A 27,341-nucleotide genomic window follows, 5' to 3' on the forward strand; every position below is an offset into this window, starting at 1 on the left:
TACCCTCCATCCAAGAACACCTAGCTCTATAAAAAAATTTCTAATTCTGCTGTCTTTTACCACTGTTGTTCCCTTAATTGGTTTATCTCTCACAAATATGAGATTGTTGGTTGGTTGATTGTTTTTCCTGGCAGAGTTCAGGAATTACTGACAGAGTTTGGGTGACTAATATATATATAGGGTGCTGAGAAATCAACCTGTATCAGGCATGGACAAGTAAAGCACCCTGCCCCCCACCCCAACTTGCCCCGCATGCTATCTCTCTAACCTTAACCTATTTTTTTCCTAGTAATTTTTATAGATGGTGAAGGTGGTGACTGCAACACACATATAGATGAATAAAGTACTGAAATTTCACAAAATAGTAATCAATAATAATACGTTTAACCAAAAAAGTTGTCTACCAATACAAGCTGACAAAGGCAATCATGTCTACATAGAATAGTCAGTGGTGTGTTCAGGTGTCTTTAAGGCAGAAACTAATCATGTTTGTTGACAACTGAACTTTAACAAATAATTACGAGAGACAGCAAACAAGAAGTATCTACAGTTCAAGAACATCACCACGCATACATGAAACACAATTGTCAAGAACAAATATACAGTTCTGTTAAAGCTAGCATGAAAAAGCAATAATTCGTGTCAAGTCTTACCTTGATCGACTCCGATCCTTATTCCGGTCTGAGCTCCGTTCCCGATCTCTGTCGCGATCTCTTTCTCGATCCCGATCTCGATCTCTTTCTTTTGTCCGGTCACGATCCCTATCTCGTTCTCGTTCCCGCTCCCGTTCCTTCTCCTTTTCTCGTTCACGTTCTCTTTCCCTTTCTCGTTCCCGTTCTCGCCTTTCTCGTTCCCTTTCACGTTCCCTCTCTCTTTCTCTCCGTTCTTTCTCAATTTCCTGTCTTTCTTTTTCCTTTTTGCCTTTCTCTTCTTCCAGTTTCTAGAAACCAATAAAAGTACTTTTAGAGTTAATTCTGTAGCTCCAGTCTTCAGGTATTTCCCGGTACAATGCCCAATATTAGAAACAGAAAAAAAAGAACAAAACAAACCACTGGTACTTTAGCATTAAATATCTGTGGTTTTACTTGAAAAACTAAAGAAGTAATCACAAGACTAGAGAGATACTATGCAAAACCATATACTCAACACAGACCAGGAATTTCCAATCTTGGGTTCTGGGAGATTGTGTCAAGCTAGTGTGGACTCCCATTTTCAATGATTATGTAATAAATGATCATGAAGAATGTGGTGGATTGTGTATTTTAATTATCATTCTGGAAAATTCTTCCCATTATGAATCTCTGTAAGTTAGCTGAACTATTGGCAGTAATTATAACCCCAGATTTCCTATTACCTCAGGACTTTATTAGTTGAAGGTTTAGAAGGGAATGGGGGGAGGAGTCAGGTAACTGACAAGTAACTAAAATCTGATATTCCCTCTACTTTGCCCACCCTTAGATACACAAGCTGAATTCAGTCAGAACTGCCCTAATATCTATATAAACATTTATTCCCACCATTGTAAGATGGACAGCCCACCAAATACAAAAAGTGTGAAAATCACTCATTTCCAGCAAAAACGTACACATTGTAGTTATTTTCTTTAAACTTAATCTTAAAAGCAATATAATTATGCCCATTATGCCTATAAAACAATGAAATATATCAACATGATAAATCCATCCTTGGGAAGGAATGATTGTATATTAACTTACAGATGCTGTGCTAGGACATGGACCGCCAACACTGGATTAACCTTGCCTACAAGCTATATTTCTGGGAGGAAGAGCAAGTACATGGTTCACAAATAAACCAAATAACAAAGGCAGACCAACTTTGTACCCTGACAAGATTACTAGTGTACCACATGGTTTTTACACAAACTCAGAAAAAAAAAATAATTACCCAAAAACAGGAAAAACAAACGCAACAAAAACAACACATTTATCCCTTGGTTCCATGTTTAGTGTCACCAAATAAAAATTAAACTATAACAACAAAATGTGCATTCTTTTCTTTTCTCAGTCATGTAAAGCATTTAAAACAACTTTAAAAAGCAATCTTACCTGTCATACTCTTTTTTCTCTTGCTCACGGACCAGAGAACTGAGAGAAGATTATGAAAGAAAGACTAATGCATGAAATCAATATATTCAGTAGCTATGCCAGTGTATATCAAAACATATTGTAGGCAAGGCCAGTACTGAATATATTGAAATTACAAAGAAAATACAAAAGGAATGGAAGAAAGAGGACAGAAACTAAAAGGACTTAAGTGGGAACATTCTAATTCTGAAACAGTTCTAACATAATATAAAAACATGTATTTTAAAGAGCCTAGACTAGATAACTTACCTCAGTATCATACACTTATAAAGAAATTTGTTTAATTCTGAGATAACAGATACTTACAGATTATTTTAGCTGTTCCAATAATAATTTCTTTTGTAGAATTCCTCATTTTTTAACTTTTATTATCTATATTATTCTTACTAGATTTAGTTATAATTATAAAAGAAATTTTTTAATGACTTATTTCAATTTTTTTGTATATAAATGAAAATGTAAGATAATCTGGTTCATACTAACTGTATTTCTGAAAGAGTTTATACGTATGTAATCAGCAAATAGATACACATGTATTTTAAGACAAAGACTGGAGGAACAGTAACTAAAGAGGGTTTTTTTAAAGATGTAAGAAAGTAATGAAATAATGAAGAGGAAAGGACAGGGAAAAAAATCGTAAATCTTACCTTATTCTCTCTTCAGACTCGTCCGTGCTGTAAATGGACGCCCCCTGCCACGCTGATACCCTGACAGTCTGCGGTTATTTAATATACTCATACCAAAACATGCAAAGGTTCACTGAGCTCAATTTTTTGCTACTGGAATTTCAAGCATATCACCCAATAGAAAGAACGGCTTTTCTACTTTTTTTAAGGCATTTTGGAAATTCAGTCCTTGCCCCACCCCATTAAGTAGGTCTAAGGCAATCAATGCCTGACAGCTTCTCAAACTATGAAGCACAAAACTTTTCAATTTATTATTTTAAAACACAATTTTCTCACGCTTTACCAATGACATTACAGAATTTTTTAAAGGGTAAACCACACACACAACTGTATACCATTTTCAAGCTTACTCAGACCCTAATTCTACGTAATGAACCTAACCAAGTATTTGTCTAACTCTAAAAAGTACTGTGGAAAAGCTACAGCTGTGCTTTTAGTATATATTTAATTCCTGAAAACAAAAAGCACTGAGAATCAGGATAAGCATTCAGCAGAATTGATTCAATGACCTTTAAATCGTTGACTTGAGATTATAAAATAAGATCGGAAAAATATAAACACTTAACACCTCATTGAGTTAAAGGTTACTCAGTCTTATGGGTAAAAACAACTAACGTCTTATCTAATATCAAAATACATTTCATGCAGTATTTTGCATTTCACCATCCATAAGCATCACCTTCAAAACCAACATTCACAGAGGCACTGTCATTGAGAGAAGCTTTCAATAGGCAAAACTCGTGAGTGGGATTTACTATGCACAAATACCCATTTCCAAGCCAGTTACCCCTTTGCATATTTTTCTGAGGGGGCATCCATAAATATAATAAAAAACAGAAGCTCATACTTACATCCTATTCCTTGTTACTTTCCAAGCTGAGAGTTTCATCTTGCATTAGTCACCATATGATCTCTATCATAATGGTGGGGGTCAATGAATAGATTAGCTTTATGGGAATTTACAGTTCTTCCATGCATCTAAAATTTGGTAAGTCTGGTAACCACTGACCTACTTTTAAAAATTTCCCCCTCTCAACTATAACCTATACAAATATAAATTTAAATTTTAATCTCAGCTCTAAAGGTTTTCCTAAGATTAAGTTAAATAACTGCCCCAGGAATACTTTAGTGTATGTTATTCTGTTGCCCCCTTGAATATACTCTAATTCTGACCATGATGTTTATGGTGAAATCTAAAATCAAAATTAGATTTATTCATATTAAAGTGAGATGACTGCAGAGTAGTCAATAACTGAAAAACTAAGAACATTATGTCCACTTTAACATGATATTATTGGTCTTTTGTTTCTTTGCTGCTATCTAATAATTAAGCCTATGAAAACCATTTTTAAATTATATTCTTATGTAAGGTTTTTTTTTTTGACTGTTTGCTTTGGATTCTGCAAAAAGTCTAGGTTGGTATCAAGTGAGAAAAACAAGAATACTACCTTGTGTGTATCTCTGAATTTGCTGATCTCTCGAGATATCAGGTCTCTTTTATCTTCTTCCATTTCTATAGCATTTATATCCTCCTAGAAGACAAGGGGGGGAGAAAGAAACACATAAAATTCAAGCCATATTCATCTATACAACTAAAGGTTAGACAATCTGTAGAATCTTATAAAAGACAAAAGAAAATGAATCAACAGAAGTTATATACTAACAAATCTACATTAAACAGTTAAAATGAATAAAAGTAACAAGACTGATCATTATCATCAAACATAGTTATTGATAAGCTCTAAAGTATAAACAAACGAACCTTAGTGATGAGTGGATAAGGGATCAATGGGGCCACTGGAAATCTGCGAAAAATCTGCGGAAAATCCACGAAGATTAAAACAAAAACAAAACCCTAAGAGTTCACATTACTCTACAAAACATTGCTGTTTAATTTTGTAAACAGTGCTAAGTCTGTGACATTTTTCTTAATTTTATGTTAGTTAATAAAGGATTTCATTCACTCTCTATAACCCTTCCCATCACCCACATGTGTTCTGATTTTCTAAACAGTATGAAAGCAGGGCTTTATTCCTTGACCCCTATCCAAGAGACAGTAAATAATTTCGACTAAATTTATGGATAATGTCTACCTTATTACAGATCCTATTCTCCCAAAATGTATCTTAACAAATGCTGAGCTATATTTTCATTTCAGAGCAAAAAGATAAAAATAACATTCTTCAGGCCTCAAGTCCCCTGTACCAGGCAAAAGCTCTGAGTTCTAGTTCTAAACCCATGTAGTTCCCTGAGCACTGTGGTGCAGTACCCCAAAATGTATTTAAATGTAAAGATAGGTCTATATGTATATGGCTACAAAGAAAATTACAAACTACTTCTAGTGGGTAACAAAACCCAAAATATTGCCAATTATTAAACTGATATTTCACAACATTTCTTCATTGTGTACACCAGTGTTCTTTAACCTCCAGTGTAAAAACCAGCAGTGATCCTCAGGTTAAGAAAGGTTGAAAACCACTTGTCTAAGACCCTTGACTTTAACTGTCAGTCTGTAGACCAATATAAAGGAAGATTCTGGTCAAAAAGGCTGAAGGGTCACTGGTGTATACAACACTAACACTTCAATATTTTAGAAGAATATACTCCTAATTTTTCAGTTTATCTAAAAGAAAGATTATGAGAAAACAAAACATTTCTCTTCAACCTGGACTCCCCACTGATCAATTAGCTAAGGATGGAAAAGTAGAAGAATTCTGGGAAGGGATCTTTTATCTTGTCCTCTTTTCATAGTTCTCCAGTTTAAAGTATAACAGCACTGCTGTCCATGAGAGAGAACAGGACAATGTTTATAAAGGTGTTGAATGGAACCTCAAGTACATGTGAAATTCCTTAGTGAGACTGATATCATGCTTGAAGCAGAGACAGCCAGCGTCAGAAAAAGGTAAAACAAGAAAAGCCACTTTGTAGGCATATTCTCCCCAAGCTCAAAACTCTGCCTATAACCCATTATATCATCTATCAGTTAGTCCTTCACAACATTTTTGTTTTCACGTAATCTGAAACCACAGATATGCATAATCTTTGTTTGATGCCAATACATTCACATGTCAAAAAAAAGTTAGCTGACAAGAGTCAAATAAGGCTTAACTGTACATTGTGTACACTGTTTTAAACGCTATAAAATACTGAAAACACAAGTACAAGATGAAAAGAAAACTTTAGTAATGGCACTGTAGTCAAAAATCAGTTAACACATACGTCCTCTTTCTTTTCCTTCTTCTTCTTCCTAGGATGAGAGTCAGATTCTTGAGAAGGGGCATTGAGCTCGCTGGAATATTCCCGTATTAAAACCTCAATGGCTCCTTTGATCATCTGGTCTCTTCTTTTTGTTTCTTCATCTAAGGCTTCTTCATCATCATTAGCTACCGTTTCTGGCCTGGCATTCTTTTCAAAACGTGACAAATTAAGGAAGGGAGAAAGGAGAAAATACAAGTTATTTTAAAATAATGGTACAAAAAATAAAAATGTGTTCTCTGAAACACCTCCATGTCTTTTATAATAAAGATAAGATTCTGTTCTTAAATTTAAATTTCATTTGTTTTAGTATTTCCTTTTCTGAGATATTGGTTCTTTATTATTTTTTCTTTTTTCCTTTGATAATATTCTAGTACCTAAATCAATGTCAGAAAGTTAATAGTTTAAAGAAAAAATTAAAGCATTAGAACAGGCCACACAGCATGTCTGCAAAGCTTTACCAATGTATACTGTCCTGCTGAGTACTTGCATTAATGATTATTATTCATATTCACCAAAAAATTCATCCAAGAGATAAAACTTATGTGGCAAAGCAGTGAGAGAAAAAAAAATGTTTTATGTAACTTAATATAAGCCATCAAGAGGACCGGAGAGATACTACCGTGGATAGGGTACCTGTCCTGCCACACAGCCAATGTAGGTTTGATCCCTACCACTCCATATGGACTCCCACAAGCCCTGCCAGGAGTGATCCCTGAACATAAAGTTAGAGTAAACCCTGAGCACTGCTGAGTAACCCAAAAACAAAAATAAAATTAAGTCAACACTTAGAATACATAAAAGTATGTGTAGATTAAACAAAATACACTAGGAAGTTTTATGCAACAAAGTATAATCATCAGAGATTAGGGACTGATATCACAGCATTTTCCCACTTTGCTTCCTATAATTTCTGTATATTAGCTTGAGCACTGCCCAGGAATAGCCTCTGAGCACTGTCAGCTGTGGGGTCAAAACTCAAAACTGGTTAAAATCAATCATTTATGTAACTAAAATGGATATACAACACAAATCTTTCTACCCTTGACTTACAAATGTACTATGACTAAAATAAAAGCAAAATTCATGTTATGATTCTCACTGAGGGCCTAAGACACAGCCCAGAGGACAAGGTACTTTCCTTGTATGCTATCTATACCAACCTGAACCCCTGGCACATGTTTCCTGGAACACCTTCAGTAGTCACTCATCAGCATCAAGCGAGAACAGTCCCTGAACCTTGCTGGGTATGGCTTATTTCCCCCTCTATGCCCCCCACCCAGCTGGAAAAAAAAAAAACAGAAGTGTGGGGGGGAAAAAGTAAGAAAAAAAGTACAAGACTTTATTAATAATTGTTTAAGAGAGAGCTAGATTGGGGCCAGAGAGGTACTACAGGGAGTAGGGTCCTTGCCTTGTCAAGAGCTAACCAGGAATTGATGCCTGGCATCTCATATGGTCACCTGAGCCTGCCAGGATGGACTTGTAAGGCCAGAAGCAGCAGTAACCAATTACTGGGTGTAGCCCAAAAGAGAGTAAAATGGTTGTGTCAACATGAAAAAAATTTTTGCTGTTTCCTGGGCCTGGTAAGTGGCCAAGTAGAACAACATACGCCATCTGTGTGGTATAACTAAAGATAAAATGAAATTACTCATTTCTAACATGGTATTATTCTCTCTTAAGTCCCCTGGTATTTGAATTCAGTTAAAACTACAAAATGCAAATAATAACCGAAGACTTTGGATCACTTTTTGGATCAGTCCTAGCTAACTTTTTTGCAATGGGAAAGAATGATGAAAAAAGATAAAGGTGGGGGGTATGGTGCCACCAGCAGGTCAACCTGCACCTATGGAGTGAGTGCATCAGCAGCCTGATGGTGCCTTCAGGCTTCCTGATACTCCAAAATTGTTGCTGTGCTTTTGGCCGGACCCAAAAACTTGGGGCCAAGTTTACCAAGAAATTAAACGGCCAAAAGTTAGATATGTGGGAGCCACACCCACAAACCACCTCTGGCTCAGCTATACAAACTCATTAGTTGGTCTTATTTCAGGGACCCATAAATAAATCTCGAAAGAGATCAAAAACTGAAGTTAATCCCAAATCCATGCATGGCTGAACAGACCAGAGTAAATTGGAGGGGAGGTAATTGGGCAAGTGCCCACCTAAGCACAACCTCTGGCAGCCTTCTTGCTTCCACAATCCAAATTCATTGCCATAATCCCCAGCCTGACTCCCTAACCTGACTTCACTATCTCAGGACAAACCTCACTAAGATATAATCTGTTGAAAATTCAGGTATGTGGGTTTTGTGACTGAAATTTCCCGGCTTTCTTGGGGTTCAGGATGGGCTACCTCCTCCCACCTCCCTGTACTTCAGGAAGCCTCGGCAGTCATATCCACAACCCAAAGTGGCCATCCAACTGAAAAACTACTCCAGCCTTACTATCCCAATAAAAATACCAAACGCCCTGAACAAATGCCATGACCTCTTTTATTTAGCACCTGAACTGCAAGCCATAATACACAGAAGGAAAAGGAGAACAAGAAGGAAAGTGCCTCCCCTAGAGGGAGGCTGGGGGTGGGAGGTGAGGTGTTTGAAGGTGGTGGTAGGGAAACAGGGGACATTGGTGGTGGGAAATGTACACTGGTAGAGGGGTGGGTGCTGGATCACTGTATGAGTGAAACACAATTATGAACAGCTTTGTCATGATCTATCTCATGGATTTTCAACTAAAAAAATTAAAAATAAAAAAGTAATGTGGAATTCACGCCCAATCCAATCAGCTTAATCAAATGGCTGAATAAATAGCAGTACTCCTACATTTAAAAATATATATATAGGTTTATACAAAGCTTTAATAACACAACTATAGGGAAAGGGGAAGTTGAAAATGAAATACATTTTTAAACATTTAATAAAAAAAACCCTATATACACATGCATACCCCAAAGGAACTTTTGTGAACACTGCACATTATCATCTATTTTAGAAAAGCAGCATACTCTCTAGCATTAAACCTTTAGCTCTATGTCTCAATGCATGCAAGTATTAAAGGTGAGTTTTATTTCATTTCAAAAGTCCTCAAAGGCTACTACTCCCAGCTCTGTGCTCAAAGAGTGACAACTGGTGGATGCTCAGGGATCATAGGTAGTGCTAGTGCTAGGAATTTTGTAGGAACTGGCGAGGAATTATGCCAGTTCATCGGTAGTGAACTGGCATTTTGAAAAATGTGCAAGGTAGGCACCTTTGCTTCTATACTCTTTCCTGCCACCATTAAAGTTTTATGGACCGTGTCTCCTTGATGTAATCAAGGAGTGATTTCATAACTTAGCCACCAGTTATATTTTCAAAATGCACCTATTTTCAAATTGGCGCAAACAAAGAGAGAAAAAGGGGGGGAAATTATTGTTTTATTCTTTTACTTTTTTGGTTTGGGGGCCACACCCAGCCATGCTCAGAGTATACTCTTGCCAGTCTCAGGGGACCGTATAAGGTGCCAGAAATCAAACCTGGGTCAGCCACATAAAAGGCTGTGCTCTACCCCCTGTACTGTCACTCTGGCCATGTACAAAATTGTTAAAATATCTGTCAGTAAAAAAAAAAAAGTCAGTGAGGCAGGCTAGGGGAGTGGTGGAGTAGTGGAGTATGGTGGGAAATGTAACTAGTGAAAGGATGTGTTGGAACATTGTATAATGAAAAAACTCAATCATGAACAACTTTGTAACTATGTATCTCACAGTGATTCAATTCAAATCAGTTTTCTAGATTTCTTAAGGGCTACCCCTTACAACATACTATTCTATGGAGAGAAAAAAAAGGAGGGGTGCCACACCCAAACACCCAAAATAAAGCAAAAAAAGGTGATTTTGATCTGCAGAAAGTGTGATTTTGAAACATGAAATCTTTATCACCACAACAAAAACACAATACTCTATAGATACTTGTCAATCTGCTCAATCTGTTTTGGGACACATACAGCTATTTTAACCCGTACTCTGAGACTTAAGTTTCTTTTGCTGGTGTTGCTGCTGCTACTGCTTGACATGACAAAAGATCACATCAAAGTACCAAGGGGAGTGTTCCCTCCTACCCAAAACTGAACTTTGAGTGGAGAAAATTATCTGACTGGACACGTGTAAGTATTCTTCCATAGAACAAGAGAACTATACAACTTATTTTTATTTTCTCCTCTGCATGATAGTCAGAGGAACATACCAGAACAATGTTTAATGTTTTGCAAAGCTTTGCAATGTTTCAGTCTCATATAATCCACATTTCAAGACACTGCTTTGAATTTTTCTAACAAGATTTAAAAAACTCCCGTCAAATCTATACCACTTTAGCTTGTCTTTGGGGGAAAAAAAACGATATGAAAGTTGTCTGACTTTGTGCTTTGTAACAAAAACGTTGAAATAACATTCTATGAAAATGTCATGTATGTCGTATAACATTAAGTACATCTGGTAGTAAAAAATGCAACCAAGTTATGATTGCTAATTTCTACTAGTTTTTATGAGAAATAATTTGCTTTTACTGAGAATGGCTTCAATGTTACCCTGAGTTATTTTGCTTTGCTACTACACTCAGCAGTTCTCAGAAATCACATCTGGCCTTGTTTTGGGAACCAGGGTGCTCGGGATTGAGCCTGGGTCAGTTAGGTGAAAGACAAGCATTTTAACACCAAAATTAATTCTCCAGCAACATACCATTTGTTCTTAAAATTACAAAAAGATTTAAAGTGTGGTTCCTCTCCTCTCCATAACAGTGATTACAAATTAAAGCAAAACCACCACACCACTATTCATTTGTTGTTTGGACTTTTCTTTCTTTTTTGTTTTTGTAGCAATGACAGGGATCAAACCCAGGGCCTCAAGACACGTAAAGCATATGTTTCACAACAATCTAGTCATTTCCAAATACAAATATGCAGCTCCAGTGATTTTATTTCATGTCCAGAGTATGATGTTTACAAATTGCTACAAATAAAACCACCTCAGAAGCAAAGATTAAATACAAGAAGTCCCAAGAAATGATATAAAAACCTTTGGAATCAAAGGGAATATAGAGGGGAAGGCTCTTCCCTTGTACACACATCCAGTCAGACCAATCCCCAGTACTAAATAAGGTTTCAAGAATTCCTTCAAAAGTGATCCCTGGACACAGAGTCAAGAGCAAGTTCTGGGTTAAGCCAAGTGTGGCTCAAACAATCCCGCAAAATCTTTGAAGATAATAAATACATATTCAGTTTAAGAAGATTTTTTTTCTGCAACAAAGAAAACCAGAGAATGCTTGCTGCAGTTTGGAATCACGTTGTGACAGGCAGAAAACAAACAAAACCATGCAACTTAGATAACAGAGAAACTTTAGGGTTATTACTTCCTTATAAAACTAGGTGTGCAAGATCACAGTGATTTCAATTAAAAAATATAATAAAAATTTAAAAAAAATAAAAACTAGATGAGCAGAGCATAGTAAGATAGTACTGCAGGCAGAGTGGCTCGCCTTGCACCATGTCAACCTGGGTTCAATCCCCAGCACCCTATATGGTCGACCCTGTATAAGAAAAGCACCCTACCTGCTCTACTATGGCTCTGGCCACAACAAAAAAAAGTATTTCTATTTTGAATGGAGAATTTTGTTTCTAGGTTTTTGCACTTTGGTTTGATTTTGGGGCAACAATCAGTGATGCTCAAGGGTTACTCCCAGCAGTGCACGAGGGGACCATATGGAATGCAGGGAATCAAAGTTGTTTTGATAAAAGAGGCTAATGTTCTATTTTGGATCTGCTCAGTTTAAAGTACCACAAGGAGCTGGGAAGGGAAATCAAGAAAACAATTCCAAGATTTTGCTATTTTTTTTTCATTGAGAACAATAAAGTATAAAGCATATAAAAATTTCTTTAGATTTCACATGACATAACCACCCACCTGAGAAAAACAATTAAGACTAAAATTAATTCATTTGAAAACCTGTGTACTTCTAAAAGAGAGGGTAACTAAGAAAAATTGTGTAGGGTGAAATATATTTTGTACTTACTTAAAAAGCTGCCTTAATGAATTAGCTCTGTTTGGAATAGTCTGTACCAGTGTTTTCTCTGGCAAGTTAACCTTGTCCAGCCTCCCTTACTACCTTCATCCCAACCTGGAACAAGCAAACCAACAGTCATCCACCCACTATGGGTAGATAAATAAAAAATAATTATACACTATAAAGTACCCTTCTGCATTTTAGCCAAGTGATGATCTTGTGAGTCCCCATGTCAGATTTATTTATAGATAAAAAGTTATACTGAAAGAGTACATTTAGGATGGCCTAGAGACAATAACCCCCATTAGTCAACATACCCCATTAGAAGCTTTCTTCTTTGCTTTCCATTCATCCAATTGTGCTTTTGTTTTTGCATCAACTTTAACAAGTAGCTTCTTCTCTCCAATCTGCAGATCATGCAATAACCTGAGTGCACGGAGGGTAGACTCAGGCTCCTTATACTCACAGAATCCAAAGGCTAGGAAAGGATACAAAGAATTAGTGACATAACAATGCATTTATGAAAGATGAAAATTTTATTAAACACTAAAATGAAAGACAAAATGTTATAACAAAAAGACTATCCATGCCACAAAATTTCCTGCTCTGCTTAAACTACTTTTGACAAGAATTTCATGTTCCACACCCTCAAAAAAACCAAAGATGGGGTTGGAGAGATAATACAGGGTTAAAGTGCCTGGTTCCAATTCTGCGCCTTGATCTCCAGCACCAAGTACAATCCCTGGAGAACAGACAGGGTTCACTCCTAAGCAGATAGCCAGAAGCCCTGAGCACTGTAGGATGTGCATGTTCCTCCCCACATGACCACCCCCTCACACATGCACACACAAAAGCTGAGGAAATGAAGATTATAACTAGGCAAACTGACATGTATTTTTAAATTTAAATACAACATTTGGCACTGAACCCAGGCTTTGCATGAAGCCCTAAATTCAATCCCCATACACTCCCACTCCAAACAAAATAGTAATTTCTTTTTAGCAGAATCAGCAAATTCCATTAATGATTTTTAAATTATTTATTTTCATAGTGAATTTTTCTATTTAATTTTAATTTTGGAAAATTGGGCTGCAGTTGCTGCTACTCCTGGCAGTGTTCAGAGGAACAAATTCAATGCCAGGGATAAAGCCAGAGTCAGCAGAATGCATGGCCATGTCTTAGTTCTGTATTATCTCTCCAGCCCTTCATTTTTTAATATCTGATTTAAAGTTATGGTAATAATAAAATTAATGAAAAACAACACAGTAAGAACTAAGACATGCAAAAAGTGAATTATGCACCAGTTAAAATATTCTGAATAAATTATAGGAAAATATTACTTACCTTGAAGTTTTCCAGACGCACCTTGTACTCTCTTCCAGCTCAAAACCAAGCCACATTTCTTAAAAAGAAAAAAACTACATCAGTACCTCATCTTTAATGCAAAAAAAAAAAAAGAAAAAAAATCCACACAAGTGAAAGAGAAGCAAAAAACTAGAAATTTAAATTTTCCAAACCCACAAACCTAATAAAAACATAAACTCTAGGGACTGAAGCAGGTAGGGTGTTTGACTTGCACGAAGCTGACCTGGACTTGATCCCCAGCACACCATATGGTCACCCAGGTTTCACCAGGAGTAATTCCTAAATGGCCCCAAAACAAAACTAAAGAATTCTAATATATCCTTACGTTAAAACAAACACAGCTAGTATTAGGAATTAGAAATGATATAGCATTCTTTTGTTTTATTTTTAGGCCATACCCAGCTGTGCTCAGGATTTACTCCTGGTTCTAAACTCATGAAAGTCTATACAGCATTTATTCTGTAAGAAAAGTCAGCATCTGTTTTATCCTAATTATGCCCCAGTTCAATTTCCAGTAACACAAAAAAACACCGCAGGTCTTGCACTGTACGTGGTTAACTCAAGTTAGACCCCTAGCACCATAGGAGCAATCTCTACACATACAACCAGGTATAAGTTCTGAGCACAGCAGATTTTGGTCCAAAGTCCCATCCCGCTGAAAATAACAATTAAGGAATACATACAACCACATACATAAAAACACATAAAATAATCAAAGCCAGAGTTTTTTGTAAGCAACCTTTCAATGCCTAACCCCACTGCAGAGTCTGAAAAATTTCAACCTGAAGATAGTAAACAAAAAAAGACTTGAGACATGAATCATCAGATCTGAGTGAGAAGCCAGAGCGATAGCACAGTAATAAGGAGCTTGCCTTAAATGTGCTGACCCAAGTTCAATTCCCAGAAACCCATATGGGCCAAGAACCACCAGTAATGATTCCTGAGTGCAGAACCAGGAATAACCCCTAAGCCTTGCCAAGTGTGGCCTAAACATCACACCCCTCCAAACATCACACCCCTCCAAAAAAAAATCAGATATGCATGATGACCTAAATGCACTAAAGCAGAAATAAGGTAGAAAAATATTTATGAAAACTTGGAGGACCGGAGTGATAGTACAGCAGGTGGGGCATTTGTCCTGAATGTGACCAACCAGTGTTCTTTTCCTGGCATCCCATAAGGTCCCCCACACAATACCAGGAGTAATTTCTGAGTACAGAGCCAGGAGTAATCTCCTAGCATTGCTGGGCATGACCCAAAAAGAGGAGAAAAAAAAAAAGAAAAGAAGAAGAAAACTGTTACAAGCAACTAATCCTAATCTCTCTAAACAAGAACATCCAAGTTTTTTAGAGAAACTAGTCTCAAAGAATTAAAACTGTGACATAGATAACATTCAAAACCTTTACTGGCTAAATTATCCTACAATGCCCAACATTTTGCAAGTCTTCTTATGCACTTATAAACAATCATCACCATACAGTTAAAGCATTTAAGGGTTGAGAGATAGTATAAAGGTTAAGATGCTTTCCTAGAATGTGGCTGTGGCGACAAACGCCCTGTTTAAATCCCAGTAATGCATAAGGTCAGTCCCTTAAGCCCTGCCAAGATTAATGCCAGAGCAAAAAAAAAAACAAACAGGTTTTGTCCTTGTTCACCACTGGGTGTGGTGAAAAAGGGGAAAAGAGAGAGAGAGAGAGAGAGAGATTGAGAAAGAGGGAGGGAAAGGGAGAGGAAGAGGGGCCAGAAAATGGGATGGAAACTTAGTACATCCCTTGGTAGGGCACTTGCCTTGCTGCACATGGCCAATCTGAGTTTGATCCCAATCACCATATATGGTCCCCAGAGCCCATCAAAATTGATCCATGAGTGAAGATTCAGGAGAAGGATGTGGCCAAAAAAAAAAAAAAAGGGGGGGGAAGCCCAAGAGATACTACAACCAGTAAGGTGCCTCTCTTAAGGCAGCCACCCTGTAGCTTCAATCCTGGACTCTCTATATGATACCCCCATATCTACCAGAAGAAATTCTAAGTGCAGAGCAAACAGTAAGCTCTTGACCACAGAAAAGAGTAACCCAAACCCAACCAAAAAAAAAAAAAAAAAAAGCAATTATAGTGACTGAGGTTTTAACATAAGAGAACAAATGCCTTGCATTTAGCATTTATGAGGTTTAGGTTTGGTTCTAGGCACATGACACACTAGCACCAAGTTAGGTATGGCCCCGAAACAAACAAAAAAAAAGTGATTTCTGAAGTAATTGAAAAAACAAGTTTTTTTTTCTTTTCATTAGGAAATCACATCCAATAATGTTATCAATAAATTAAAAACCAAAGAGATAAAAAGACTGCCACATCAGGAGTTTAACTTTGCTCAAAATGAAAAGCTAAGAATCCAGTGGATGCTAAAATTATTCCACGGGCCAGAAAGAACATGGTTTCAGGAGCTTGCCTTTTGTAGTCAACCCAGGGTTATTCTTCAGCACTGCAAATGGTCCCACAAGCACTAGTGGGTGCAATTCCTAAACACAGTGCAAGAACAGCCCCCAAACCCACAAACCCTAAATAAACCAGCCAACAAAAATATTGTTTTGGAAGAATACTGGAGAACGAGACTGGAACAATAGTACACCTTGCATGCAGCAACCTACGTTTAAATCCCCAGTACCACATATGGTCCTGGTGCTGAAACAGGAGTGAACTGAACCAGGAATAAGCTGACTGAACACACCTGGGTTTGACATCCTCTCCTTGATCACCCCAAAAAATTAAAAATCAAATGAAATCAACAAGGGTATATAAAAAAAACAGTATTTCTCAGCCATTTAATAGCTGAGTATCAACAGTTAAAAATTACATGGCACTATTCTGTCAACTTTTCTATTAAAAATACCACAATAAAAAAGAAACCACTTGAGCTCTTGAATTTTTCATGCGTTTAAAATTTGTAGCAAAAAAAATACTGAACAAAAAATAAAGTTTAACTTACAGCAAGGAGCTGTCTTATCAGCATGTCAGAGGCTTTTTCAGAAATGTTGCCAACAAAGACTGTAGTAGTAGGACCACAATTTTCATCATTTTCTTTAGCCTTTAAGCCCGGATGATCTTTCCTTGCTCCCAAATGCTTTCCAACCATGGACACAGTGGGTACCAAAACCTACAGTGAGGGTAAACAATAAAATTAGATATGAAAATTAAAATTTTGTTTACTAGGCTTAAAATAATAACTTTAAAGTAATAAACATATGCCGTAATACTAAAGATTCTAAATGATCCTAAAGCAGATGATATTTTTTATTAATGTAAACTGACTTATGACAAGCAAACATTCACCATTAAGATTACCTTTTCTACCTTCCTCGGGGGCTGGAGAATCAGTACAACATATCTCTGCACAATAGTTGACCCCCTCCCAAGAGCACCACCAGAGTGACCCCTAACCAGTCAGGAGTTGCCTCTAAGTAATGCTTGAGTATGCCACTTCCCTGTCTAACACACACACACACAAAAAAAAAAACTTAGAAAATTTGGGGTGAAATAGTACTGAAGGCAGGAGGCTTGACTTAAGGTTGATTCAGATTTGACGCCCCCAGTACTTCATGTTCCCCCAAGTACCCTGAGTGAGCCCTGAGCACACTGATTATGGCTTCTCCCTGCAAGCCCCTCGCCCCCCAAAAATAAAAAAAAGTTTAAGTCATAATCCAGTGGGCTGGAGATATAAAACAGTGGGTAGGGCACTTGCCAACCTAGTTCTGGTATCCCATATAGTCCCCTCAGCACCTCCAGGAGTGATTCCTGAGTGCAGAGCCAGGAGTAACCCCTGAGCATCGGCTGAATGTGACCCAAAATAAAAGGGACTTTCAAATAATCTTCACAAATTCTTACAAGAAATATTCACAACTCTTCTGGCACTTTCCAGACACATAAACACTACCTTTCAGGTTGGGGAGCTCTCAGGATGAAGAGATACATGCTAAGCATAGGCCCAACCCACATGGCATATGCCCAACCCACATGGCCCAAAAGCACTGTCAGGGTGTTACCCAGAAAAGCAGGTTTCAAGCAGCATCATATACTCCATTCTGAGCACTGAGCTGTCTGGCCCAACTGGCAAGAAATCTTGGGAAATGGCACTGAGGCCCCCTGAGCACTGCCTGGGAAGGTCACACTCCCCCCCGCCCCCCGCCAAACTCCCTTGCTCACTATGTTTTTTTTATATTTTCCTCTAGAATTTTCAACTTCAGAGGAAAGAGCTATTCCTGATCTTTAAATCCGGCACTGAATTTAGCGTATTATACATAGGAGGCACTGAATATTATAGTCACAGGGGTGGTTTTCTCAAACCAAGTCCTATCTCTTCCTAATGCTGAAATATAGGAAAAGAATAGCTGTCATGTGAAGGTTTTTTAAAAAGCCACGTGAGTTTCATGCAAGAAAAGTTGAACTCACCCTTAATGTAGAAAAATCAAATCTTCTCAATGACTAGTCTGCCTTACAAAGGTTTGGGGTTTTTTTGTTTGTTTCTGACAGGGAGATAGTTTTGAGGATTTGGGCCAATAGTGCTCAGGAGTTACTACTGGCTTTGTCCTCAGGAGACCTGGGATGCAGGGAATCAAATCAGGTTCTAGTGCTGGAATGATAGTAAAACGCGTAGGACTTGCCAACGTCTTGCATGCATCCAACCTTGGTTCTGTCCCCGGCATCCCATATGGTCCCCCGAAACCCCAAAAGTGATTCCTGAGCACAAAGCGAGAGCAAGCCCTGAGCAAATCATGTATGGCTCAAAAACCAAACTATAAACAAAAAAAAAATCATATTCAGTAGCATGCAAGATAAGTACCTTAGCCCTATTATCCCTCTGGTCACCAGAATATTCCTATTACCCATAGAGCTTCCATCTTTCTTTTCCTAATTAATAATGACACTCCCATTTCCTTTTCACAACTCACAGGCAGTACAGCTGATACAGGTGCTTGCCTTGCATGAGGCCAAACTAAGTTCTAGCCCTGACACTGCATATGGTCCCCTAAGCCCCACCAGGAGTGATCCTTGAGCACAGAACCAGTTTACTTCTGGCAGTAAGCCTTAAGCACAGCCAAGTGTGACCCCACCAAAAATTTAAAAGATTTTATAGGTAGAAAAACACATGAGATCTACTCTTCCTCTCAGAGAAATTTCAAATAAAGTCCAGTATTATAACAATTAACTAAATGTTCTGCTTGGGGTAGAGAGATAGTACAAGAGGTTAAGGCAATTGACTTGCATCCTGTTGACCCTGGTTCAAATTCCTGGCACACCAGGTAGTTTCCAGAGGTCACTCCTAAGCACTGAGCCAGGAATAGCCCCTGAAAAATAACAGGTGAATTCCCCTCAACCTCCCCCATAAATTCTAACAGTTAAAAAAAAATTTTTTTGAGGGGAAAGAAGTTATGACATATACAGCTATACTCATACCATGTTCTTGGCTATGTGCCCAACAACTACCCCAGGCAATGCTTAGGTCAGCTGAAGGACAAGTTTTTTACTCGCTAAACTCTCTGGCCTGAAAGGGCAATTCTTTATTAAAATATATAAACATTCTTAAATGCATTAAAAATAGAAGCTTAATGGATAATGGAATACTTCAAAAGACAAAGAGTTTAGTAAAACTTTACAAAGTGTGAAGGTACCAACGTAGAAAGGCAAAAATTATTCAAGATTAACTTCATTTCAAAACCACAATTTCTACCAAAAACCAGAGAGATAGTACAAGGGCTAAGAAGCTTGCTTTGAAGGCAGCCAAATCCAGCTCAATCCCCAGCACTGCAAAAGGTTTACCACGCTATGCCTGGAGTGATCCACACTATGCACGGTAGGCCCAATCTCCCCCCAAATTTCTGCCAGGGGCCAGAAAGATAGCTCAATAGACTGTTTTGCTGCAGGAGACCCAGGTTTCAATTTCAGCACCATAACGTCCCAAGTACCTCCAAGAACAACCCACTGAGCATGAAGCTGGGGGCACTGCCAGATATAACCCCAAACCAAAAATCAACAAAAATTCTACTAGGATCATTCTGAACATTTCTTTTTTAGAAATCAGACACATCAGACTATTATTCTTCCATATCCCAGAAACTAGATGAGGAAATCAATGAAAACTAACGTTGCAGGGGCTGGAGCAATAGCACAGCAGGTAGGGCATTTGCCTTGCACGCAGCCGACCCGGGTTCGATTCCCAGCATCTCATATGGTCCCCCGAGCACCGCCAGGAGTAATTCCTGAGTGTATGAGCCAGGATTATCTCCTGTGCATAGCCAGGTGTGGCCCAAAAAGGGGGGAAAAAAAAACCCCAACAAAAAAACTAATGTGCCAAATATAAAATAAATTGAAGAAGAAACTAGAGAACCAAGAGTAACTTATTATAAAAGTATCGAGAGCATAGTTTAGCAAATGAATATGCACAGGTAAATGCAAAACAGCAAGCAGCATGATACACAAGCATGTTCTTATTCCCTTTATATAATTTAATTACAAAGAACTTATCTAAATCTATAAAGATCTTTAGTTTTAAATTTCCAATACCTAACTCCTCCTTTAAATTATACTCACAGTTGGAGCAGGAGCCATAATGCTCATTGGCACAGGAATCATTGGGGTTCCTAAAAATAAAAAAATTGTAAAAGATTATATTTAATAGCTATGTATTTATATCAAAGACAAGCCACACAAATCACACATATAATACAAATGGAAATATACGAATTCATAAAAATGACATTGATAAACGCCTCATTTTTCAAAGCAATGGTAGTATCAGGTTCATCTCTAACCAAACTTACATATGAAATGCTTAAAACAGTACAACATGTGCTTCTGCCTGAAGATCATAAAATTATATAGTTATTGTTTCAGTTCCGGGTTTGCTCTCTAAATTCATTGTCTCCACCGAACATGCACCTCGCTTGCTTGCTCCAATGTTTATTTGCTTGTCCATTTCCACTCTGGAGAAGCCTATGTTCTCTCTTAAACACATACTTCTCTGACCTCACATCTTTCTAAATAAGTTTCAATAAACTATCTTGCATCATTAAAAAAAAGAAAAAGCTAAATCTTTCCCCGATAGGTTTCCAAGCCAGATGAAAACTCTTAAAAAAAAAAAAAGTATAATACTGACATCTACAGAATACTAACATTCGGCTACAAAATACATATTATTTTGTATAGCTAATACTGCAATAACCAAATTAAGGGGGAAAAAGCACACAAATACTTACCTGGAGGTACAGGTGGAGGAAAGCCAGGAAACTGTGGGGGTGGGATCCCTGGTGGAAGTGCTGGGATTCCCATTGGAGGGCGATTCAAATGAGGGGGAAAAGACATTCTTACTGCAGCAGTCTAGAGAAAAAAATTGTGACAAATCATTTTATTGGGAAACCTTACAATGTGGTATGCCTGGTTTGTTGTCCTTCATTTTTAGAGTATCTGCAAAATTCTAAAGTTTTCTTACCCAAAGAAGTTGGCAAAGACCCTCTTTTCTCTGTCTGTCCATTGAGAATTTTTTAAACCTTAGATCTTTTCTAAAATAAGTTCCCAAAATGTACAGGATCTAAGTTCAGGATAGACTCCTACAATCATGTGGGAATACATATAAAGGAAGAAAAAAATTTTGAGGTTCAGTTAATATCAAAAAATTAAATACCAAACATAAATGAATCTTTTAAACCAAACTCAGAATCCAGGATGGTATCTAACAGGTTTGTGTTTTAAAGTATTCTGATGCATTAAAAGAAAAAAAAAATCAGCACCCCGAAAACTCAATTTACAAAGTTACACAGTATTTGATGATTCAATATTGGTCAGTTCCTCAAAGACAAATGAATTTGTCAGTACTAACTACAAACCTGGGGCAAGCAGTCACTTAAAAAACTACTGCATGGCAATGAAAAAAAAGTCATGATTTTTCTTAAAAGAAATATCTTATCCAAGAATCATATGTTAGCATTTAATTTTTATAAACAGAAGTTTTATAAACTACTCTGAACTCTTATTATTTGGTCTGGTCTGACATTATTAAAAGAAACTTGTTGAACTTTAAGCATTTAAAAATTTTTTTCTGCGGCTGGAGCGATAGCACAGCGGGTAGGGCGTTTGCCTTGCACGCAGTCAACATGGCCGACACAGGTTCGATTCCCAGCACCCCATATGGTCCCCTGAGCACCGCCAGGAGCAATTCCTGAGTGCATGAGCCAGGAGTAACCCCTGAGCATCACCGGGTGTGACTCAAAAAGCAAAAAAAATTTTTAAAAATTTAAAAAAATAAAAACCTTTTTCTCCCTCCAACTTTTGAGTATTTTTGTCATCATTCTAGAGTCAAAAGATGAAAAAAGTAGAAAAGTGTTAGGATATAATAAGAGATCTGTGTACCAATTTAAAAAGCAGCCAAAATAAGTTGGGTTGTTGTCCTACCAGAGATGCCATTAGTGATTCTGTTTTAACAGGAAGTATTTTTTGATAGACACTAGAAAAAACTCTCCCACCTGCTCTTCATTGATGGAGTCTAAAAATTTGGAGCTTTTAATGTCTTTCTTCTACATTTTTTTTGTTTTATACACTATTTTACTCACCCTTCAGAAGACAGAAGATACACAGTGCATGTCTTCCACTTCCTCGCCCCCTAATCCCAAGTTTGGTATATATCGCTGTATTCTTCTAAATATCTTTCTATATACAAACTAATGTATCATCATTTGTTTTTCTGCGAACAATATAATACTATATTGTTATGTGCATTTCTCCCTGGTTATTAACATCTCTTCTTGTCAGTTTATAAAAGTTCTATACCATTTTTTTAAATGCATAAGAGGCATACAACGACTATTCAATGATACTGATTAGCACCACATTTTAGCTTACAAGTAACGCTGAACTTTATGGGTCATATTGACCATATATACTCCTATGCAGCTGTGCAAGTAAGTTACTCTCTAACACAGACTAAGTGTCTCTGTACCTCCAAAACATCCTCTAGAAATTTAGTATATGGGGCTGGAGCGATAGCACAGCAGGTAGGGTGTTTGCCTTGCATGCGGCCGACCCGGGTTCGATTCCCAGCATCCCACACGGTCTCCTGAGCACCGCCAGGAGTAATTCCTGAGTGCATGAGCCAGGAGTAATTCCTGAGTGCATGAGCCAGGAATAACCCTTGTGCATTGCCAGGTGTGACCCAAAGAGCAAAATAAATAAAGAAAAAAAAACAGTATACAAATTTATATTTCTATCACCAGTACACAGGTATGCCCTTTACACCAATTTCAACATAAGTGGAGTAAATCAATCTCAATCTGAGCCATTTAAAAAATTTTTCTAAACTTACATTACACTGTTTTAAAATGTTAAGAAAGTATATCCCAGGGCAAAAGAAACAGTACAGGAGATAAATAAGGCACTTGCTTCACAATGCAGCCAATACAGGTTTGAAAAGGGAGGGAGGGAGAGAAGGTAAGAGAGAGGGAGGGAGGAGAGGAGAAAAAAAGGGAAAGGGAGGAACAGAGGAAAGGGAATCCAAGCCCTGGGAGATGGATCACTGGACTGCAACAATTGCTCTGCATATGGAAGGCCAGTATTCAATCCTACTTACAGCAGGTCCCTGTGTTCCAGGATAAGAGCAGCACCCCTCTCTCCCAGTACCACCAAGTGAGACGAAAGAGAAAAAAAAAGGGGGGGGATCTGTTCTTTTGACCTGTCTAGAGGAAAGGACACAGGAGAGAGCCTCCAAAACTGATTTGGTCTACTGCCCCATTTTTAGAAACAAATTACTACTCAATGTGCCCCAGAAACTCTTTTTGAGAAAACAAAAAGCATTCCCAGGTTGTACACCAGACTACTAACAACCCCTCCAGATTGTTCTAACATTCCCTAGAGGCTATTATCACCCACTCTGGGAAGCAATTAAAATAAAGCAATATTCTATCAAGTCTAAACTTTCATTTCAAAAACACAGTACACTTAGAATATTTAGATAGGTAAAAAATATTTATAGGTAAATTCCTAAGAGGATTTCATAAACTTAGCAAACAACAAAAATGCTTATTAAGTAGGTATCATAGAAATCTTAAAAGAAAAATAACACAACATTGTAAATGTGACAAATTTTGATTTTTTTTTTTTGGTAATACCTTTTGCCCAAAAACAAAAATTTATATATATGGAAGGAAACACTACTGTATCTCCTTTGAAAACAAAGACAGCTACTGTCCTACTTACAGAAGTTCTTGCATTATCATTATAATACTCTATCTCAGCACTTTCTTAGGAGGGCAGTTGGTATTAATACCTGTTGAATAAATAAATTAATCAATGAATGAATCAGTAAATAACTGAGGACCTCATTAAATAAATTCATTAAGTGTGCCAAATTCTATGCCAGCAATGATCTAATGTCTAATTTCATAATGGCTAGCTACAAAGTTTGGGCCATGAGTTCTTTAGAATCACGTTTTCCCAAACATTAGCTAAAAAACAAAATTTAAAATCATGCTCTTGGTATTGAAACTAAAATTCATTAGTTTCAATTAGTTTCATTTTTAAAATTCATTCTCTACACTGGAGCTGGAGAGATAGCACAGGGTAAGGCACTTGTCTGGCATCCCCTGCTGACACTGGCTATAATCCCTCACACTACGTATTGTACCCCAGCATAACCACGAAGAATCTCCTGAGTGCAGAGCACTGTTGCATGTGGCCCAAAAGAAGAAAAAATGGGGCTGGATGAATAGTATAAAGGATAGGGCATTTGCCTTGCAACAACTGTGTAGCACACAACTGGAATGCTTCAATCCGAGCATTCCATTGCCAGGATTGATCTCTCAGAGCAGAGCCAGAGTAAGTCCTGAGCACTACTGGGTATGATCCCCACTCAAAAAAACCCAAATTGACATTATGCTCAATTTTAGTTTATGCCAGATTAATCATTTCACTTCTAATTTTCTATAAAATTATTTCCCTATTAGGCAAAGGAGATGACTCACAGGAGCAGTGAAAATGCGTTACATGCTGGAGGCCTGAGTTCAGTCTCAAGCAGTGCATGGTCTCCTGCGCACTGCCTGGAAGGAACCCTCCAAGCACCCAGATGAGAACAGTCCCTCAGCACAGCTAGGTGTGACCCCAAAACCAAAAAACAAAGATTGTCCCTTTATTTGAAACTGTTCAGAGCTTGCTTATTCAAAGGCTGAATTATGAGGCAATAAAATACCAAGATAAGCTTATTCTTATGAATATTATTCTTATTCTTTTAAAATCACCCCCTTTGGGGGCTGGAGCAATAGCACAGCGGGTAGGGCGTTTGCCTTGCACGAGGCCAACCAGGGTTCAATTCCCAGCATCTCATATAGTCCCCTGAGCACTGCCAGGGTAATTCCTGAGTGCAGAATCAGAATTAACCCGTGTATTGCAGGGTGTGACACAAAAAGCAAAACATAAATAAATAAAATAAAATCACCCCTTTCTTATGGAAATTCAGAAAAACAACCATTTCTGGTGACCTTTATGATAAATATTAATGCTCACTTTCAACATTTTAAAATAAGAAGCTGGAGAAACTTATACAACCAACTCCAGTTCAATTCCCAGTATGGTATGGTAACCCAAGCACTGCAGGGTCACTCCTCAGAAATAATAAGTGTGCCCCACAATAAAAATCTAGCTCATCTTAAAGTAAAGGTATCAACGCTTTCTGTGTATGTATGATTTGTGGGCCACACCCAGCAGTGCTCAGGACTTACTGCTGCTTCTGCACTCAGGAATCACTCCTGGCAGGGCACAGGGATCATATGTAGTACCAGGGATTGAACCCAGATCAGCTTCACACAAGTAAAGTCCCTACCCACTATACATCACTCCAGCACCTCCACAAAGTATTTCAAGATGCAATTGTATACACTATGTGAAAGTATTATGACTAAATTATAACACAAGCAATGCTTATTTATTTTACATAATACTTATAAACTATAATACTCCATAATAAATTCTTACATTAAAATATCAATAGCAGGGAAGCAAGCAAAGAACAGCTTTAGAAGTCAGTCCTCACCAAGAAGATGACATGTGAACAAAGACTTGAAAGAGGTTGAGAGCAAGACTTTCAAGGAAAGGAAACAACAAAGACAAAGCCTGAGGTGTGCAGAAAGTGTTTGTAAAAGGCCAACAGCTGGAACAATATAAGCAAGAAAAGTTGCAGATAAATTGTGAATGTTACTGGGGACAGGTTCAGAATTGTAGGGCTTCATGAAGCACAGTCAAAGTTTTGATTTTTTACTCTAAATGAGATAGAAAACATTTGAAAGCTTTAGACTTACATTTTAACAGTGTCACTGGCCACTGTTTAAGGTAAAATTGGAGGAGAATAAAGATAGAAGTAAGTTATTACTGCAATAATCCAGATGAGGATGGCCTGAAACTGGTGGTAGTTAAGTTGGTGGATTCTGGGTCTATTTGAAGATAGCCAATTTCTGAAGGCTTATATGAGTTTCAGAAAAAGAGAGATGAATCATTTTATTAATACTACAATTACTTAAATAGCATTCAAAAACTATTTTAACTGAATTTGATCCTGTGTACCACACCCACACCCATACCCACACCCATACCTTCAACAGTAGAGCTCACTTCATAAGGTTGATTTTTCTTACCTGATAAATATGAAACTTTAATATGAAACTTTTTTTGGCAAAGTAGGAAAACAAGCCTGAATGGCCATACAGTGTGTATGATTTAGTGGTTACACACTGTCATTTTGTCAAAACTCACTGAAATGAAAATGGCTGCATTTTATGGAATATAAACCTTTATCTCAACAGAAGACAATATTGGGGAGTTGGAGCAATAGCACAGTGAGTAGGGCATTTGCCTTGCACATGGCAGACCCAAGTTTAATTCCCAACATCCCATATGGTTCCCTGAACACCGCCAGGAGCAATTCCTGAGTGCAGAACCAGAAATAACCGGGTGTGCAATGCCGGGTTATAACCTAAAAAGCAAAAAAAAAGGTGCTGTCTTGCATGTGGCTGATCCCAACCTCTCTGAGCAGAGCCAGGAGTCTCTCCTGTGCATGGACAACCCTTACCCAACAAAAAAGGTCCAAAAACTGAAGAACAAATAATTTATATATAATGTAGGGGCTGGAAAGAGTACAGCAGGTAAGGCATTTGCATGTAGTCAAACTTTGGGTTTAACTCCACTCCCCAGCATCAAAGGCTATTGTCCCCAAAAACAAAACATATAAAGAAAATAAAATTTTAAAATGTTACAGGCTGGGGCTGGAGCAATTGCCAGCAGGTAGGGCATTTACCTTGTGCGCGGCTGACCCGGGTTCAATCCCCGGCATCCCATATGGTTCCCTGAGCACCGCCAGGTGTAATTACTGAGTGCAAAGCCAGGAGAAACCCCTGAGCACCGCCTGACCAAAAGGCCAAAAAAAAAAAAAAAAAGCCGGTGCCTGAGCAATATATAGCAGGTAGGTTGCCTTCCTTGCACACAACCTAGCTGGGTTTGATCCCTAGCACCCCATATCTGGTCCCCAGAGTCGGACTGGGTATGGTCCAAAACCCAAAGAGGGGGAAAAGATACACTGTACTGATATGAACTCACTCCATCTTGTCGTGTGAGGCCCTGGGTTCCATTCTGGGCACCCATAACCCCAAGATTCCCAGAAATGACCCTTGTGATGTCTGCACAACCCACCAGGTGTGGCCCAGCCAACAACAACAAACTACCACAGAAAAAAAGAAACTAGAGATGAATAAAGTTTCAAAAGTTTTTCAGAGACATAAAATTACTATCTTGAGTTTCCTAAAAATTATCTATTTCTAAGATCTCTATTTTGCTTTTTCACCACCTTCAATTATTAAAAAGTTGTACTACCTGGAGCTGGAGC

The 27,341-nt window shown here is 37.8% G+C and overlaps 1 protein-coding gene across 2 annotated transcripts in view; it reads right to left on the reverse strand.

Annotated features, from left to right (window-relative positions):
• Nucleotides 1-27,341, reverse strand: part of RBM25 (RNA binding motif protein 25) — a 52,396-nt gene that overhangs the window by 20,921 nt on the left and 4,134 nt on the right. The window contains exons 2-10 of one of the 2 annotated variants that reach the window (XM_056133794.1): nt 20,683-20,803; nt 20,018-20,067; nt 16,419-16,586; nt 13,416-13,473; nt 12,389-12,549; nt 6,011-6,196; nt 4,554-4,607; nt 4,240-4,323; nt 654-940 (exon numbers count right to left, since the gene is read on the reverse strand). In XM_056133794.1, coding sequence (XP_055989769.1) covers nt 654-940; nt 4,240-4,323; nt 4,554-4,607; nt 6,011-6,196; nt 12,389-12,549; nt 13,416-13,473; nt 16,419-16,586; nt 20,018-20,067; nt 20,683-20,788 — 1,154 coding nt within the window. In that variant the 5' untranslated portion in view covers nt 20,789-20,803. The remainder of the gene's footprint in view (nt 1-653; nt 941-4,239; nt 4,324-4,553; nt 4,608-6,010; nt 6,197-12,388; nt 12,550-13,415; nt 13,474-16,418; nt 16,587-20,017; nt 20,068-20,682; nt 20,804-27,341) is intronic. The other variant, XM_056133795.1, reaches the window with a different exon arrangement.

This window comes from Sorex fumeus, unplaced genomic scaffold, assembly GCF_029834395.1.
Source record: "Sorex fumeus unplaced genomic scaffold, SorFum_2.1 ptg000098l, whole genome shotgun sequence".
NCBI lineage: Eukaryota > Metazoa > Chordata > Mammalia > Eulipotyphla > Soricidae > Sorex > Sorex fumeus.